Source organism: Pollachius pollachius (genome assembly GCF_949987615.1).
Source record: "Pollachius pollachius genome assembly, chromosome: 16".
Classification (NCBI taxonomy): Eukaryota; Metazoa; Chordata; class Actinopteri; order Gadiformes; family Gadidae; genus Pollachius; species Pollachius pollachius.
The window spans coordinates 11,241,075-11,260,260 of record NC_136949.1 but is presented as its reverse complement, the minus strand read 5'-3'; the positions used below and the strand labels follow the sequence as shown (position 1 = coordinate 11,260,260).

The 19,186-nt window shown below is 45.2% G+C and overlaps 1 protein-coding gene across 2 annotated transcripts in view; it reads left to right on the top strand.

The window, feature by feature from the left end:
* dusp10 (dual specificity phosphatase 10) overlaps window positions 1-8,893 on the top strand; it is a 14,189-nt gene extending 5,296 nt beyond the window's left edge. For both annotated transcript variants that reach the window (XM_079753131.1, XM_079753130.1), the window contains exons 3-4: window positions 2,800-3,192; window positions 4,291-8,893. In XM_079753131.1, the coding sequence (XP_079609257.1) occupies window positions 2,800-3,192; window positions 4,291-4,556 (659 nt within the window). In that variant the 3' untranslated portion in view covers window positions 4,557-8,893. The remainder of the gene's footprint in view (window positions 1-2,799; window positions 3,193-4,290) is intronic.
* The last annotated feature ends 10,293 nt before the right edge of the window (window positions 8,894-19,186 follow it).

The window sequence follows — 19,186 nt, the reverse complement described above, 5'->3', positions numbered from 1 at the left end:
GTTTTCTTGTCTGATGTTACCTACCATGAGTTCTCTCATTTGTGCCTATTGTTTATCGTTATTTGTATTTAATGACATAATTAATTTAATCATTGGAATGCAAGTATTCAGTCATTGGTTTACTTTTAAAATTTGTTGTGGTTTTAAGCCCTTTTGTATATACGGTTGGAAACTGAACTGCGTGTGTGTGTGTGTGTGTGTGTGTGTGTGTGTGTGTGTGTGTGTGTGTTTGTGTGTGTGTGGTGCGAGTGGGCCTGGAGCAGAGTGAAGTGGTCATTTCTGAAGAGGAACTGGGCTGCTGGGTTGTGAAAGTGAGTGGATGCTGTGTCTTTCTTCTGCGAGAGCCGGAGGTTGTCAGAGGATATGACAGGGGACACGCTTCACTGTCCTCCTGTTCATTCCCTGTACATTCGGGACATGGACTTAAGTTATGGTGGAAAAAATCCTCCTCAATGTATTTCTGAATCACTTAATCATCCTCAGAATAAAAAATGGTATTATAGCCTCTCAAGAGTGTGTATATAGAGACGAGAGAATATGGTTGTTACAACAGAGCCCTTATTTGTGGTTCATCATCTGCATCTTTATGTAGGGGAATTTATTTAGTGCTCAAGGTCTTTGTGAAACTACTACTACTACTACTACTACTTTTTTTTTCCCTGAAAATATATTATTTGACACTGAGGAGGGTTAACAGACCATAACTCTAAGCTATCTGATCAAATGACCTAACCGTGGAAAATCCCCCTCCACCCCCTTTCCTCAGTAACGCTGCGTCTACGGCTGTGGGGTTTGCGTCTGTCCTCCACAGAAGCGCCTACGGTAATCATCATGAGGGCGAGGTGCATGATGTTAGAAGAGACAGAGAGACAGTCAGGGCTTCATCAGTGGACGGTTAGCCCCAGTTGCTTTAGGTTATCGGCCGGTGCTGTCGGACAATGTGTGCTTGGCTTGCTATCTGTTGACAGTTGCGAGATCCCCACCTGGCCCAGCAATCAAGGTGACACTCACACAGGCCTCCCTACAATTACTTACCTTGGCTTGCAGCCAACGCTATACTTACAATGTTAACAATAGGTGGAGCGACCTGCCCCCTGGCAGAGTACAATAAAGGAGCTGGGAGAGCGGATGACAGCCGGTGCAAAGCAGCACCTGATATATTTCATTAACTGAAAAAGTGACTGAGGACGGTATAGCCCATCTGTATAGGACCTTTGGCAGGGAGTGTGTGTCTAAATGTTACAGGGGATTGTTATTTATATCTTACATACTAGCGCGTATATCGTCATATTTATTTTCTTTCATTGATATAATAAAATATTTATCTGTATGGTCAATTTACTTTAATTTGTTTTGGTCAAACAGTTGATGTTGTCATAGAAAATGCATAAGCCACTCAAAAGATGGGATGCAAAAGCAGTTTGTTTAAGCCTTGCTGCTGAGTTGGCCCCTGAACGAATGTTGTACTCACTTGGGATTGTTGATTTTTTTTTAATAAACAAAATAGGGATTTCCCAGACTTCCAACTGTCTTGGGAATTGGTCTTTTTTTGATAAATTCTTTAATTGAACTTTCAACCTGGCTGATACACAGTATAAAGTGAAGCTTTGAATCCCAGGCAACCAACCAGCACACCCTGAGGTTAAGGAGCATTGCTATGCAGTTGCTGGAAGGCCAATGCTCCCTTCCGAAACCAGTGAACATACAGGCACCGGTCCTAAACATCTCTGTAAGGTTCACACCATGGCATCGTACATTTTTGAACCAAATTCCAAATGGCGAAGGGACGTACTGTCCAAGTTGAGATACAATGGAACATGTTCGACTGGATGTTATGAACCATGTGTTTAAATGGCAAATAATTAATTTAACAAATGAGGCGGTCCGTTTTTCTCGCCCCCTGTCTGTGTGGGTTTGGAGAAAGCCAGTTGTTCTGTGATATCACAGCATATGCCACTCGCTACATGCTTAGGGCAGTGTGACCACATGTATTTATAGAACGCCTGGACCCTTGTGGGAATTGAACCCCTAACACCGGCAGTGTTAGCTTTAGCACTCTGTCCCAGGGGGCTCAGGGCGGGACAGGAAAGTCTTAAAGGGACACCAGAGGCTGCTGAATAATGGATTGAACTACATTGAAAATGAAATCCAATATTGAAATGTTGAAACGCAATAATTCATATGAAAGCTGTGGGTACGATTTAAGAGCTATAATTTGGGTTTGATTTGGAAGAAATGCCATAGATATCCGTCATCTGTTCAGTGAGTGAAATGTTCTGTGAGAATATCGGCTGTGGTCGACTGCTCCTGCCTCAGTCATTGACCGTATTAAACTGTTCCTGGCTCCTTTCTGACCCATGAGGGAATCTCTTCAGGGAACCCATCTTGCCTGTCAATCATACTTGCCTGCATTATCATAGCTTCACCACCAGTGCTTGAATGCAACACTTTTCAACAGGGCAGAAACAGCGCCTACCATTAAGGCTCAGTCCTCACGGCAGCGTCCCGGGTTTGAATCCTGCCTGTGGTCCTTTGCCGCATGTCCCTTTCCTCTCTCTCCCATACCTCCCTGTCTAAATCACTGTATCTTTGTGAATGAATAAAAATTCAAAAACAAACCTTTAGAAACGTAGGGAGGGAGGCAGTGAGGGGGCACAGAGGCAGGGAGGGATTTTTCAGGGTTTGTTAAGTTTCTAACTCACCTCTTCTTCTTTCATCTCTCTCTCCATCACAACGCTAGACAACCTCAGCTCCAGCCCCTCTTAACGTGAGGTCTCCGTTCCTCTGCTCTGTCCGCAGGGGGCCTCCACGCGTTCAGGCAGTGCCACGAGCACCTCTGCGACCACTCGCTGCGGCTCCACGAGGGGCCCAACGGCGGTGGCGGTGGCGGGCCCGGGGCGGCGGCGGTGGCGGCGTTGGCCGGCCACGCCATCGGGCCGCTGCCGTCCATGCCGGACATCGAGAACGCCGAGCTCACCGCCATCCTGCCCCTCCTGTACCTGGGCAACGAGCGGGACGCGCGGGACCTGGCCATGCTGCGACGCGCCAACATCGGCTTCGTGCTCAACGTCACCACGCACCTGCCACTGTTCCACTACGACACCGGCCTGTTCTGCTACAAGCGGCTGCCCGCCACCGACAGCAACAAGCAGAACCTGCGCCAGTACTTTGAGGAGGCCTTTGAGTTCATCGGTGAGCAGAACAGGGTTTATGCACACTTGTGAAAAAGTGAAACGATTAGCATTTCAGAGTGATTAGCAGGGCGTTGTGTTTGAGTGTATAAATATGGGTTTAATAAATCCTGTTTGTTTTATAACATTTTAGAATGGGGGGGGGAATGTCCCGTGTCATTCGTCTTCACCAACAGATGATCCACCGCTGGATCAACGACAGGAAGGGAATTTAATGAATGAAAATAATGAATTCGTAGTAGTAGTCATTCAATTGTAGTGAAAGAGATGGAGGTTTATGGTTTTTCACGTGATTGATTGTATTGTAAGAGAAGCTAACATGGTGTGGTTGAAGCGTTTTGTGAGTCTGTGCTGTTTAGACTGAAAGAAGTGACAAATTGTTTTAATGCAAAATGTATTTTAATCTTCCTTTGAGGTGCAGCTGCAGGCAGCACCATCATCCTGAAGACTTGCTTAGATAGATACATAAACAAGATTATAAAATAAAATAAAATATCCACATGGATAATATGGACGTTAAAAGATATAAAAAATAAAAGATATGCTTTGGAGAATGCGATGATGCTTCAAGGCTAATGGTCAGACTTATGTCAAAAAAGGACAGATCAAGAAAGAAATGTAACTTGTGTGCATATATATATATATATATATATATATATATATATATATATATATATATTGAGATCACGATAACTTTATTGGGGAGAATACTCGGAAATAGTTTATATTACAATCTGCTCTGCTAAAGATGACATGAAACGGAAAAGGCCTACCTTTAAGTTCAATGATCAAAAGAAAAGTTCAAAAGAACAATGAAGACATAGAAATGTAGAGAAGTATGCACATGTGTAACAAATGTCTGTCTAACGTGCGTAAACACATCTGCACAATTACACCACACAACAACGTACATTCTAGGTATGCATAACGAAGGCAGAAACATAACAATAAATGCAAAAACAGATAATATAAAATAAATCGTACATGTTAATACATGCTCTACACATAGTCGATCATGACCTTTCCAAGCTTGTCCGCTACACCTGCCCCATAGGCAGCAGCGTTAAAGGGGTCTCTGCTTCTCTGTGCCCCCCTGCAGAGGAAGCACACCAGGCCGGAATGGGCCTGCTGATCCACTGCCAGGCGGGCGTGTCGCGCTCGGCCACCATCGTCATCGCCTACCTGATGAAGCACACCTGGATGACCATGACCGACGCCTACAAGTTTGTGAAGGCGCGGCGGGCCATCATCTCCCCCAACCTCAACTTCATGGGTCAGCTGCTGGAGTTCGAGGAGGACCTGAACAGCGGCATCACGCCTCGCATCCTCACGCCCAAACTCATGGGGGTGGAGACCCTGGTCTGAGACACCCCGTCTCCAACCCGTTTCTCCTTCTTCTTGCTCCACCACCACCACCACCACCACCACCACCACCAATAACAACAACAAAGAAATCACACACACACACACACACACTGACACACACACAGACACACAAACACACACCCACGCACTTCCAGGCACTGGAGTTCTCTTGATTGGGTATTGTGGGGTTTGGAGGGGGTGGTTGAAACGTCTCCCGGTCTTCTTGGACCTTCTGTGGAGAGGGAAAACAGGCAACAGGTTCCATTGCTGATGAGAAGAAATGCCATAAAAATGAAATACAAAAATACCCCCCCACTCCCCCCTCCCTTCTGGACCTGCCTGATGTCCCGGGGAAAAGGCCAGTGGGTCAGATGGACACACAAAAGACAGAGAGAGAGATAGAGAATGAAAGAGAAGGAGGCTGGAGGCTGTGCGTGCCATGCAAGATAGAAGGGAAACAGAAAAGAAATGTATATTTAAAGAATTCCTAAAATAATAATGAAATACATGCAAGAATTTACTGCAGGCTTAGTCCAGCTACAGACTCTGGTTCACACTGTGGCGCACAATTTCTCTTCTTGAAGACCCAAGAGTAGGCTGGCCACAGCAGTGCTTGCCTGCCAGACACACACCTATAAACACACACACACACACACACACACACACACAAAGAGAACGACAAAGACTTGTTTGGTGTGCTGATGTATTGATCTATTTTTATACAGGGGTTTTTGGGGGGGTGACCACGACAAGTCCACAGTGGCTTACTGTGCAATAATTTCAAGGTGAAATGCTTGAGTGCTTGATCTTATACTGTATGTATATATCGGTAATTACATTTTTTTTGCTTTCTGCTGGAATACCATTTTGATGTTACTGTAATATTACCGTTGCTATCTTGTCTGTTATATCAGTCCATGTTGATGGTGCATTCACAAATGCTGTAATATTTGATATGGAGGTGAATACGATTGGCAAATGGTTCTCTATTTTTTTTGTTGTGAGGTAGCGCTTTATCCGTGTGTTCATCCATCATCCGGGCGTATTTGTTTTAAAAAAGTAGGAAGAAAAAAACAGAACCACAGATTTAATTTGGCTGCTTGTGTGTCTCCGGTATATTTCTTCCATTCCTGCCTCCTTTACTCATAATGACACAGTGCAGCGATACCTTTTGATTAAAGCGACGTGAGGGGAGCCGTGCTGAGCGCATGGCTCCCAGTAGAGAGAGAGGCAGGTCTGTAATTAAAGAGTGTTTAACTATCATAGGGCTAACGGGGATCGCTGTGCCAGTAGAACAAGGGACTCTTCACTGCCTGACTCTTGCTTCGTCTGCTATTTCTCGCTCCAATTCACTTTTAGAACCCCCCCCCCCCCTCCTCCCCCTGGTATCTTCTAACACTGTTGTTTTATTTGTATTGTATTCTGTTATTTTCCTCCTGTATACAACCGTACGACTATGTTTTTATTTAACATTCATCACAAAGTAGCAAAAGCTACTCTCCGCTTCGAGTATCAACCAGAATGCAGCAAAATGCATCACAGAGGCAGAGTAGCGTACCATACCAAACCCCTTGTCTCACCTACGTCGATCGGCCCTTTATTACCCCCGGCCCCCATCCCAACGCTACAGTGAAACGGGGCGCCCATGAACCGCCTTCTACAGGCAAGAGCTGCTGTACCCCTGCTGTCCCAGTGCCTCTATCGATGCCTTAACCCACGTGGTGGGACCCCCATGGGCTTCTTGTGCACCACCTCGACCAATGACACACGCACACAGAGAAAACACAATTATGACCCGGACCCCTTCTCGTTCAGATATAGAAGAAACACAAACCAAGAAACGCTGGTTTCACACAGTCTCTTGTTTTCATATGCAGGATCCTTCATACCTAACGGGGGTGATGGCCTCAAGTATACACTCAATGGAGAATACGATTGAATAGTAAATAGTAGGATGTCAACATTGGGTCTTCTGACATTGGGTCACATGCATTTAGCCAATAGGCCCTTTTCACAATAGTGTCATCGCAGGACCAACACAGACCACAGCTCAGGGCACTCATAGGTCTGCTTCTTTGTGTACACGTAGTAGACTGAACTAGTGTAGTTGACACACATTGACCATTGCTGGTGCTTTAACACATAAATGCAACACCAGCCGATCTACCCAATGTTAATGTTGGGCCACACCTGTATTTACCCTGTGATGACATCTCCGTGAAAATGGTCCATGGTGAATGTGTGTCATCTTCACCAGTTTGGTCTACTACCCGTGCCCTGGTACATAAAAGTAGCAGACCAGTATTTTGTGTTAAGAGCGATTCCTGTGTTTATCTTATTATGACACCTCTGTGAAATGGCTCTGTTTGCCCATCATCTGTGTGAACACACAACCTTATTGAGAAACAAGCGACAATCTGACATGTAAACGTAACTTGTCCTTGTTCACTCTCTGTCGCAAACATCCAGATTAGCTGTGAGCCAAATCTTAAAAAATTCATGACACCTGTTTTTCAGTTTTCTCTGTAATTCCAATGTCAACACACGCTGACTATGTTGCCCGCTGTCAATCAAACCACTTCAAAATGTTTACAAGATGAATACTGTGTGATGCTAACAGGTGCTAGCGGGTAGAAGGAGGCTACGCACAATTTTCACCCAACTCGGTGTACATAGTGTAAAGACTCACCCTTGCCACGGTGAGTGTGCATGTGCATGCAGCTTAACCAAGCCTCTCGATATCAATTAATCACCATTAACCATGTATGGATAGGATAACTATACAGTAGGCTATGCCATTCAAACCAGACTGAGTGCTCCACAGTTAGTTTTAACTGCGTCAGTTAGTTAAAATGTTCAAATAACATTAACACGAGCATAGATGATAAACCAAGCAGCAACTCATTATACATTGCCTTCACTGCACTTGACTCAGCAGTTTGGAAAGGTGCATTTTTACAGTATTGCTAATGACATTTCCTCTTAATAAAAACAATTAGAATGAACTACCACAAACATGTTTGAATTACCTGAAAAAGAACAGGGAGGAAGTGAGGCTATCTTAGTTGAATCTTTGAATTCATAAAAGCATACAGATTTCAGAGGGCCTCATAGTTCAAAATTCAACAAGGAGCTGGGAAACACATAGACTTCAACCACCCAATCCCTGAAGCAAATTCTCCTGCTATGCAAATGAAGTGATAGCACGTCGTATAGCCCGGGCTACTTTACTACTACGACAGTGCCGTCTTCCTCTAAGTATCACTTGAAACGTGCTATATGCATTTATTATATTGTATTCATTTCTGTAATTCTTAATGAGATACGGGGTATTATGGCAACTTGAAACCCTCTGTGATTGTATTTTTTTTTAAGGCATTTAAAAATAACTGTGTTTATCGCAGCCCCCGTTTTATCTTTTGGTTGCCATTGGCGTGTGAGTGCCATGTCTGTTTTGGTGCTCTCCAAATTAATGTATAGGGATGATCTGAAAATGTATGACCATTTGCAAAAAAAAATAGCCAACTTTGGATCTTTGACCCACCCCCCTTGGCTCGGTGGTTCATCCCGGGATCAGTTTGTTTAGTGTGATACTGTAGATTGCTGTACCTGTTGTTGATACGAGTGCTACTGTACATGAGTCTCTCGTTTGGGAATACAATGCATGCAAGGGAATGAGGGGACACACACACTCTCATCATGGTGCTGCACCCCCCCCCCCCCCCCCACCCTTACATACACACATACACACACGAGTACACACACATACACATACGCATAAACATACGCATTCACACACACATACATAAACATACAGCATTTACTCACACACACACACACAGACACCCTTTACACATTAACAGACAGAGAAACACACACACCTCTTGTCTATGACCCAAGTGAGAACGTTTGAAGAGGCATCATGGCAAGCCACGCCCTATTATTATTGTTCCCAAAATAAAGTGTGAGTGGCTGGTGGTGAATTGATCCCATTTCACCGCTGCGCTGTAGTTCACCACTAGACTTCAGGGGCCCCTGCTTCAGGCTCCTCTGTTTCCCGGTCTTTGCTCTACAGGTGTATGTAACTTTCTATGTGTCCCTACAAGTAAATGCTTTAAGTATATACAGTACCTATAAATATCTATCTATTTTCTTTGTATGCCTATAGCTATAAAGATATATATATATATATAGATATATAATATATATATATACATTACTATTTTTGCACTGAGCTATCAACAGCTGAAATCGTTTTGGTTGTTTGTTGTTGATCTTCCACAAAGGGTGCTATTATAACGGAGGCCTTCTCCCTCACCTTTATTTGATTTCTTTTGTTTTGCATGTCTTGCTCAAGGGTCCCTTCGGCTGGATCTGGGCGTCCACCCTCTCTCTCTCCTTCTCTCTGAAATGGCTGCCGTGGGGGGTCATTTTGTGAATTTGTAATTCCTACCTGTGAGGTTTGAAATAAACAGGGTGTGGAGGAGGAGTGTAGTTTTTCTCGAGTCCTGTGGATTTGATTCTGGGCCGTAACACTGGAATAGCATTTTTATTTTCATGTTCATCCCTAGATGTTGCTGTGTCAGAAACAAACAAATCTAGAATATTTTATCTGGCTTGTATATCAGAGGTTATCAAAGACTATGAATATTTCTATGTTCCTTTCAACAATGTGTCTTAAAGGGGACAAATTATGCCACCAGGTGTGAGTGTGATTAGCCTTTCAAGCCGTTTCGAAAATCTGCCCCATATTATCATCACTAGTGGGTGTGTCCACCTAGACCTGTCCCCATAACACTTTATTGCATTGTGCTGCAAGAAAGAGTCCCAGAATTGGCTAGGTTTACCACTTCTAATCACATGTTAAATTCTTAAAACAATATATCAGAAACAGGGCGATTTCTACATCCTGTGTGAGTGGCAGAAGAGAGCAGTAGTTGTGCTACTCCCCTGCGGTCAGCCCGTGTTGTTGTGGCCCTATATTTACTCACAGAGTAACATAGCTCTGATGCCTGCTTGGCTTTGGGCGAGTGAGTGCATGTGTGTGTTTCTTTGTACATTCATCATATTGTGTGTTTGTGTGCGTGTGTATGTGTGTGTGTGTGTGTGTGTGTGTGTGTGTGTGCGTGTGGAGACAGACCTTGGGGGTCAAGTTCTCTCCCCCCCCTTAGGGACAAGCACCATTTTTTTTCCCTCTTGTTTATTTCTTTATTTTTAAACAATCATTGTTTCTAATTATGTGCGACAAGAGCCCCTGTCCCATTAATCCTCCACTATCAGCAGTGGACAGGCCGGTCAGCACCAGAATAGCCTCTCTCCCCCCCCCCCCCCCCCCCCTCTCTCTCTCTCGCTCTCTCTATCTCTCCCCCTCTCTCTCCCCCCCCTCTCTATCTCTCTCTCCCCCTCCCCCTCTCTCTCTCTCTCTCTCTCTCTCTCTCTCTCCCCCTCTCTCTCTCTCTCTATCGCTCCCCCTCTCTCTCTCCCCCCTCTCTATCTCTCTCTCCCCCCCTCTCCCCTCTCTCTCTCTCTCTCTCCCCCTCTCTCTCTCGCCCCCTCTATCTCTCCCCCTCTCTCTCTCTATCTCTATCTCTCTCCCCCCTCTCCCTCTCTCTCTCTCTCTCCCCCCCTCTCTCTCTCTCTATCTCTCCCCCTCTCTCTCTCTCCCCCCTCTCTCTATCTCCCCCCTCTCTCTCTCTCTCCCCCCCCCTCTCTCTCTCCCCCCTCTCTCTGCCCCCCTCTCTCTCTCTCCCCCCCTCTCTCTCTCTCTCCCCCCCTCTCTCCCCCCTCTCTCTCTCCCCCCTCTCTCCCCCCTCTCTCTCTCTCCCCCTCTCTCTCTCTCCGTCTCTCTCTCCCCCCCTCTCTCTCTCTCTCCCCCCCTCTCTCCCCCCTCTCTCTCTCCCCCCTCTCTCCCCCCTCTCTCTCTCTCCCCCTCTCTCTCTCTCCGTCTCTCTGCCCCCCCCTCTCTCGCTCCCCCCCTCTCTCTCTCTCCCCCCCCTCTCTATCTCTCTCCCCCACCCCCCCTCTCTCTATCTCTCCCCCTCTCTCTCCCCCCCCCTCTCTCTCTCTCCCCCTCTCTCTCTCCCCCCCTCTCTCTATCTCTCTCCCCCCCCCCCCCCTCTCTCTCTATCTCTCCCCCTCTCTCTCCCCCCCTCTCTCTCTCTCCCTCCGGCATGGTTGCCTGCATGGACGTATTAGGACAAGCAGAGTCCCAAACACACAAATTGGAAGGGGGGCGGGGGGTTATGAGGAGAGACTTACTCTCTGGCAGACATTTGCGCACACACCCACAAACACACAAACACAAACCGATCCATAGACATTCATATTCACACACACACACACACACACACACACACACACACTCATACTGACATCAACATACACACACAAACATTCACCAATCAATCACATTCTTACATCCCTCACTCACAGAAACACACACACACTTTAATTCTTAAATGCAAACACATGCTTCTATACACGTGTGCCCTCACACATGAGTGCACACAGACTGACTCATCAAACTGGGTGTATTATCTCAGAGACATATATGTGCATGCAGACATATATGCAAATACCCACAGACGGTCACACACACTCACACAGTCATACACAGTCCCCCATACGCATGCATGCTGACATCAAGTGCACGTGTAAACAAACGTGAGTGTGCCCGAGTGTGTATCTGTGTGTGTGTGTGTGTGTGTGTGTGTGCGTGCACAACAGCGCATGCATGGCCAGCTGTGCCGCCCTCCCCTGAGGGAGGGGGAGCAGATAAGGCGTTACAGGGGTCTGGGGGCTCTGGGGCTAGGCCTGCTATCACAGGGCATGGTAGCTCCCTTTAGTCACAGCAAGATGCAGTCAAGTGATGCACAATTCTAGCCTGGCTGTAGCCGCCATAGCACGATCCCTCAGTGCTGCTGTTAGCCTCTCTGATCACAGACAGACACGCACACACAAAGTTTATAGGTGTGTGTGTTTTTCAGTCTAAAATCTGTATGTATAGAAGATGGATGGGTGTTGTATTCATCTGTGAGGGGGAATTCAGCACATAAAATATGATCAATAGGAAAAGGCAGGTATAATGCAGAACAAGAGAAAAGGTAAAGCTAAATAAAGGTGTTATTAAAGTATTTGTATTTACAATAAGAAAACATAAGAAAACATCACAGTACAGTTTTACTAGTGAATAGTGGCCAGTAATTTCAAATAGGTATTTGCATGCTACTGAAGCCTATATGTAGGCAATGTTTGTCAGGGATACATGGGGATACCCTGTAGTATGTATGAGATTAGCTGGAGTGAGCAGTGCTTGGGTCCCTGGTGGCTATGTATTGTTATGTACTCCAATCTGAACAGACTTGTGGCCTTCTGTGTTTCTGTACACTCAGCTTTTTGTTCGCCAGTATGACTTATCCTGCCACCTGGGAGTGCATCTGGATGTGAGTGTGTGTGTCGGTGTATGTGTGGGCCTGTGTGCATGCACGTGAGTGTGAATATATATGAGCTGAAAAAGGGAACGTTAGTGGAAACCAAGATACAATGGTTCAGGGATAGAGTGAGCATTGAAGGATGAAGAGAGTGCGAAAGAGAGAGTAAGGTGAACAGTGAGATGAAAGAGTGTGGAAGGGGAAAGTGGAAGAGAAGACCAGCGAGAAGAAGAGTAAAATAAGGGGGAGGAGAAGAAGGGAGAAAGACATCTCTAGGCGTGGAGGGGAGCAATGGCCATGTCACTGCAAATATGCTGCAGCAACCATCCTACCTCAAGCAACACTGGTCACAAAAGGATAAAGCCCTTTATATGGAATACGAAAATACTTTTTATGCATTTTCTCTCTTGCCATCTTCTCGAGTGAGAATTAGAATCTACATTTCAGCAGCAATATTTATTTAGGAACTTTCGCTGTTTGGCTCATATTGTAAACATAGGTAGTGAAATATAGCTGTAGTGTAGCTAAAACGGATTAAAAAATAATATAGATGGAAGTAATAATGATTTGCCTCAGTTATGCTGAGGCAAATCAATAAATCAAGTGTAGCCAACTCTACACACAACAAACACAACAGAGGCTTGTGTTTGCATTTGCCCTCCACAAAACCAGACCAACTTGCTGAATCTCTTTCAAAATCGACATCTTTGTTGGCCCCTGCCCAGCCCACCAGTACAGCAGCCAATCAGAACACTGATTATACAGACTTCAAAATACTTCTCACAGTAGAAGACGAACTAGAGGCCGAAACAGAAAACAAATACATTTAAACTTCGCCTTCACACGTGTAAGAATTGTGATCTTCTAATGGTGATTTGTGATCCCTTTTTAGTTTGCTTTAACAATTGTTTAATACATTTTATAACAATCTCAGCCAGGCTAATCTAATAATAATGGCCACAGATGTAGACTGTTTGGTTATAGCATGCTATGTTCCATAGCAACGTTAAAGTTTGTTTACGGTGACAAAGAAACTAGTACTCAATCGGCCAGCCTGAGCTATTTACGGATGGTTGCACCATTTTGGTTTTAAATGTTTACAATCTAATGTATTTTCCTCCTGTCCTGCTCCAGAGAACTCCTCCTTTGAGAAATAGCCATGTCAACCTCACAGTCACCTGACCTTGTTTTACATAGAACAAACCCATACACACAAGAGCATGTACGCATAGACGTGCACACACACCCGCGCTGGCACATGCACACAGAAACATGCACACACATACACACACAAACACCTACACACATACACTCACACACACACACGCACACAAATCTTCATGCACAGACTGACTCAGCCAAATTACAGAGCTTGCTTGAGGCACATTGTTGCCTGTTCCTGTGTTGCATCATTCAGCAGATTAGAGTGTGTATATACTAACACAATATGATTTCACATACACACACACACACACACACACACACACACACACAGGCACACACACATATGCATAAGCACACACATATCTTTCCATCTTCGTTTCACCTTGGGGCACCGACACCCCTCCCCCCTCCCCATCCAGACCATGTGACTCATCAGGTCCACCCGTGATGACCCTGCCAAAATAGTCCTACACTTCCATGGGATTCAGGGTACACCAGTGGTGGAGGTGGTGCTGGCGGGGTTGGGGGTAGTGTTGGTGGTCATTGTGGTGGTGGAGCTGGTGTTAGTGGTGGTGGAGCTGGTGGTGGTGGTGAAAGTGGTGGTGGTAAGCCGGTGTTGAGCTGGTGATGACCCCGGTGGGTGATGGTGGTCGAGGTGGTAATGGTGGTGGGAGACTATAGGCTATATGGGTGGAGGTGGTGTGGTCCTGGTGTCTGTTATTTGCACGCGGTACATTCAGTTCATGCTGACCCCATAAATGCCATCCCTTATAGCTCGGCCTGCTAATAAACATGACTAGTACACGCACGATGCTGTTGAGAGATGCGGCCGCCTATTCAATTGTCCATTCGTGGTTTTATGAGGCGATGGAGAGAGGTCAGTAGATAGCTGTAGAAAGCGGATATTTATAGAGCCCCCGTATTAATAGACGTGACCTTTCTGCCACGCACGCATGGATGCGCACACGCGCTTACGCATCGGCCGTCGAGACACGCAGGAATGCGAGGAACACACACACACGTCACGCACACACACACTTGACTTCATCAATCTTACATAGCCAAGGCAATAAACATACACTGTCTCTCTCCCTCCCTCCTGCTCTCTCTCTCTCTCTCTCTCTCTTTTTCTGTCTCTTTGCCTCTCTCTCTCTCTCTCTCTCTCTGTCTCTCTCTCTCTCTCTCCACTTTGGATCCATCAATGGTTCCTGAGTGTAGATAGCGAGCTCCCATCCCCAGGCCAGGCTCCCATTTTCCTCCCTGACTTCCATCACCGGCGGATGTATCTTGCCCGTAGCTAAGGCGCTATCCTAACAGCGCTATCAGTGACCTGTCTGTATCCCCCTGTTCCTTTCCACAAACAACAGCTGTCTGACAAATTATCACTTTTTTCTAGAAGGATGATCACATTCACGTCTTTGTTGTTACATTGTACTGGGAAAGTTCACCGTACGTTCAGTCACGATTAATGACGGGCTCCATTATTATATTATATTATATTATAATAGTAGGTTATGACCAATGTTTTGAGTGTTTTTAAAGGGGCTTAACGTTTGGGCCCCAACCACTCACGGGTCCATCCGACAGAGACTGTTGTGTCGTCTTGCTTTGCATCCCCCGTGCTGGGGTATTATGTTTCAGCAGGCTTACTTTTGGTTGTCTGAGAAAGGAAACCTGTGTCCTAAAGATGGAAACAACCTTGCTCTTTTACATGTAACGTGAATACAATTTAATGGCATCGGGATATTGAAAAATTGTTAAGTGAGCTGTAGGCTACCTAATGAATTATTAGATATTTTAGAATCCGATAATCTATCAAAATCCCTCAATGACAATACAAAATAACAAGTAAACATTAGCTAGTTTGTCTCTTCAGGCAGGGGGGAGAAGGAGGAAGAGACTCTGTCGCCCCCTTGTGGTCCCACGTGAAATATTTTGGGGTTAAACTTGGAAGCTGGATGATACAAATTTTTACAATGAAACCGTTAATGTGGATGGAACAAATAGACGCCTCATCAACACAACCGACACAGAAATGCATGAACCAATTGTATATTTAGTGTGTCCACAAATATTTATCAGTATAACATCACTCAAAAGATGAATTTAGATCCAAAGTGTGGGTTAATGTCTACTGTTGTTTAGGTCTCGCTCTCTTCTCCCCCTGGCCTGATTAATGTGTTTATTGGACAGAGTTTACCAGCAGACAACCCCACCTATCTCTCAGTTACCCCCCCCCCCCCCCCGGTTTGTTTAACTGACATGTATAACAAACTTTACTTCTGACACCCTATGAAGCTCTGGTCCGTCTGTCCGTTCTGACCTCACAACATGCTCTGTCTATTATATTTAGACCCCCGTGATGCATCACTCTCCGCTGATATGACAAGTGCATGATCGGATAAGTTGAGCGGGACAGAGATGCCCCGCGAGCGACAATAAAAGTGTCATTTTTTACCTCGTTTATAAACAGGTCGTAATGTTGAGATGAGCCATTGCCTATTAAGGACCCCGTGTAGCCGGTGACATCAGTAAACAAAAGGAGATCGAGCCAATGAGGAGTGCATTTTAACGAGGCGGGAGCCGGGTCTGGACTTGCTCGTGCCGTGGTAACTGTAGAGACGACGACGGTGTAGTCTGCTTGTTATGGTGGCTGGCAGGCCTGGGAACAGCTCTGCAGAGGCTCCCGCATATTATCAGGTATAGGCCGTCTTCTGTGCGGCGCAAAAGTTTGTGCAGCTTAAACAAGACGAGGTTCACAGATATGACACTTAGTGCAAGGGGTCAGGGGTCTGCTGAATTGCAGGGTAAAGGAAAGTGTTACCTCTAGTCTAGAGGGCGTGGCCACCATATGTCTGTCTTTTTTGCTTTGGCTAAGAAAACGTTCACCTTTCCCCGTTGACCCCCGATTCACCTGGCAGCAGGGCCTGTCGTGTGAATTAGCATCTATTATTATTCTAGATAGGCACAGTGATTCAGCGAAGCAGCTCGCTGCTGCTGGGGCTGACATTGAATCTGCCCCTAGCACCCCCCCCCCCCCTTCCAAAACACCTTCTGTTCATTTATGAATGTTTATTTATACAGCCTGTTGAAAGTGAAACTTCGATGTCATTGAACAAATGCAAACTCTGTTGTACTGCAGGCATTGGTGTAGGCTACTCTTGTGTATTCAACATGTTCAGTCTGACTATGCCCAACATGCAATGTTTATGTGTCCTATTTGTCAGAGGCAGATTAAGGCCAATGGCGCTAGACATACAATAGAAATGTGGTGCACCATTCATTGATTCATTGCACGTAGGAGATAGTTGATCTCTTGACTTGACACTCAGTCACTTGAGATTTGGGGCCTGGAACGGAATGTCAAGCGACAGGATTTGTATGGTTGAGTGGAAAGAGACGGGGCGCCCTCTTGTGTTGAAATGAAACATTGCACCAACAAGCTCGATACAGAGATTTTATTATAGGCCAATATGAATTATGAATTGTATATTTTGCTATTCATATTAAAAGATTTAGCTGGGTTCCCGTTAACGGGATTTCTAGATCTGGCAGGCATTTTTCTAGATTTAAGGATCCTAGACAAACTCCTTCACGTTTCTGGAGAGTTGAATAAATCAAATGCAAAAAAAAAATATGATACGTTTATGCTTTCAAAAAGTATATAGGCTACATTTATTCTTTTGGCCTGGCCTTTAACCCCAATTCTGTCTCTCTCATAAATCCCAATCCCCGCACATTACCTCAGTTTTCAAGGACCTTCGTTGGGTTTGTAGAAGAAAAAGAGTTTAATAGAAACAAATATAAATCTACAGGTGTCAAATTCGACCCGTGTGCATACCAGGTTACGCGCAGCCGTGCTGTTGTACGAAGACCTCCAGGGCTCCGCGCGCTTACCCGCGTGTTTCCACGTGAGACCTCAGTACGACACAGCCCTGACGCGTGGCTAACGGCTTCGCTGATATGGCTATGTGTCAATTAAACAAAGTTAATCTTAAATTCATTCACGAGAAAAGATAAAACGAAAGAAACAAACATTCGGAAGCATTTTATAAATGCAGGCTTCGATCAATATGGACCAAGATTACGATAAAGCCCCCAACTGGCATAAGGCTGCTAGCATGCATCGAATTCAGGTAAACACAAACAAACTTTTAGACTCACCACGTTGTCATAATGACCCCAAATGTACACAGGGTGGCAGTAGTGTTTCCAATATACCTCATATTTTATTAGAGGCCTACAGGAAATGTCGCACTTGATAACATTAATGATTAATTTCTTTGTCAATCTGTTGCATAGACGATATGATACCCGTTTGAGTCCAGTTTACTTAAACAAATTGGATTTCTGATCCCTGATATGCTAGGTTCAAACTATGGCAGTATTATTCTTGATATCGATTTAAGGGAATAAAATGTTTCTTACCTTTATAAAATTGAATGAACAGTTAACCTGGCCATCGTTTTATTTCTCATTTGAGTGTATGTCTAAGAATAAACAATGCTTACAAAATAAGTGATATAGCTTAAGAGCTGCTTGGCATTATTTCACAGTAGCTATAATAAATTCATACAATGAAGATAAATTGAATACAATTCAATTTATTCAAAACAAATTCGGTAAAAAATCCCACCTTGTTCGATTTGCAGTGTAAAATATTGTACTACTCATAATTAATAAATTTTTCTGCAATACTTTGTACAAAACAACTTAAAGTTGCTTTACAAATATACTTTGTTGTTGGACTCAACAAAATTCGATATTAAGTTAGAAAAAAACAAAGTATCCAAGTAAAACTAATGTCAGTACAATTTGACATTGCACAAGATCATAATAAAAGTGTACAAAACGTTGAACTCTAGCCTCACCTGAAACCTATACCGTGTCATGTGTTTATCTCTCTGGGCGGTAAGACTGGCACCACACTGGAAAACATTTCTCCTTCCTGGTGTTAATAGACTTACTTAGCTCGGGGGGTCCTGACTTATGTTATCCAATGAATTAAAATGTCAGGAGCCACAAATCAACGTGTGGGCTTGGCCAGGCAGGGGCACCAAAGAAGGGAGAACTCTGCGCAGCCCCATGGCTCACAGCAGGCCTGGAGGTGCTCAACTGTCTCTCCCTTAATGGTTTGTTCCCCAGACAGATGAAACTGTATCCTTAGAGCTGACCTCTCAGATTGTTGCTGTGAACGGCCTGGCCTCCGGTGATCCCATCTTCCCATAGCATGTGCGTGTGTGTGCACACACTCACATTCACGTGCACGCACGTCCGTACAGATTTAGCCTTTTGACACATACGTGCACACGTAAGTGAGAAGATCACTGTTTTTCCACACTTTGGTAAGCCTTTGACATTTATGGCGTTGGACTCTTGTGTTGCAGTTGGATTTTCCACATCACACTATACGATATTCCCACTTCACTGGACTCCTACGCCACTATAGCATCTAGCACGCCGCTATATAGCATCTAGCACGCCGTTGTATAGCATGTAGCACGCCGCTGTATAGCATCTAGCACGCCGCTGTATAGCATCTAGCACGCCGCTGTATAGCATTTAGCACGCCGCTGTATAGCATCTAGCACGCCGCTGTATAGCGTTTAGCACGCCGCTGTATAGCATCTAGCACACCGCTGTATAGCATCTAGCACGCCGCTGTATAGCATCTAGCTCAGGGCGAACAGGAGGGCCGTAATAGGGCCGCCAATAGGAACTCTGCTGCAGATGCACTGAAGTAAGACGACTCAGTGCATGTGCATGTGTGAGAGAGAGAGGGAGCGAGAGAGAGAGAGAGGGAATGGGTCTGTATACGAGTCGCAACCTTTTTTATTAGAGCTCATTAGGGTGAGCAAATAACTCGGTAGAGCTACACTGATTTCATGAACCAACAGTAAAACCCTGGGCCCTTCTCATGCTCCCCTGTGTTCCTCCGAGCCCCCCTCGCCCCTCCCCAAGTGGCAGGCTAATTAACCAGTTGGTATGATCAACAAGGACATGGGGGGGGGGGGCACACGTGCACATTCAGCTGCT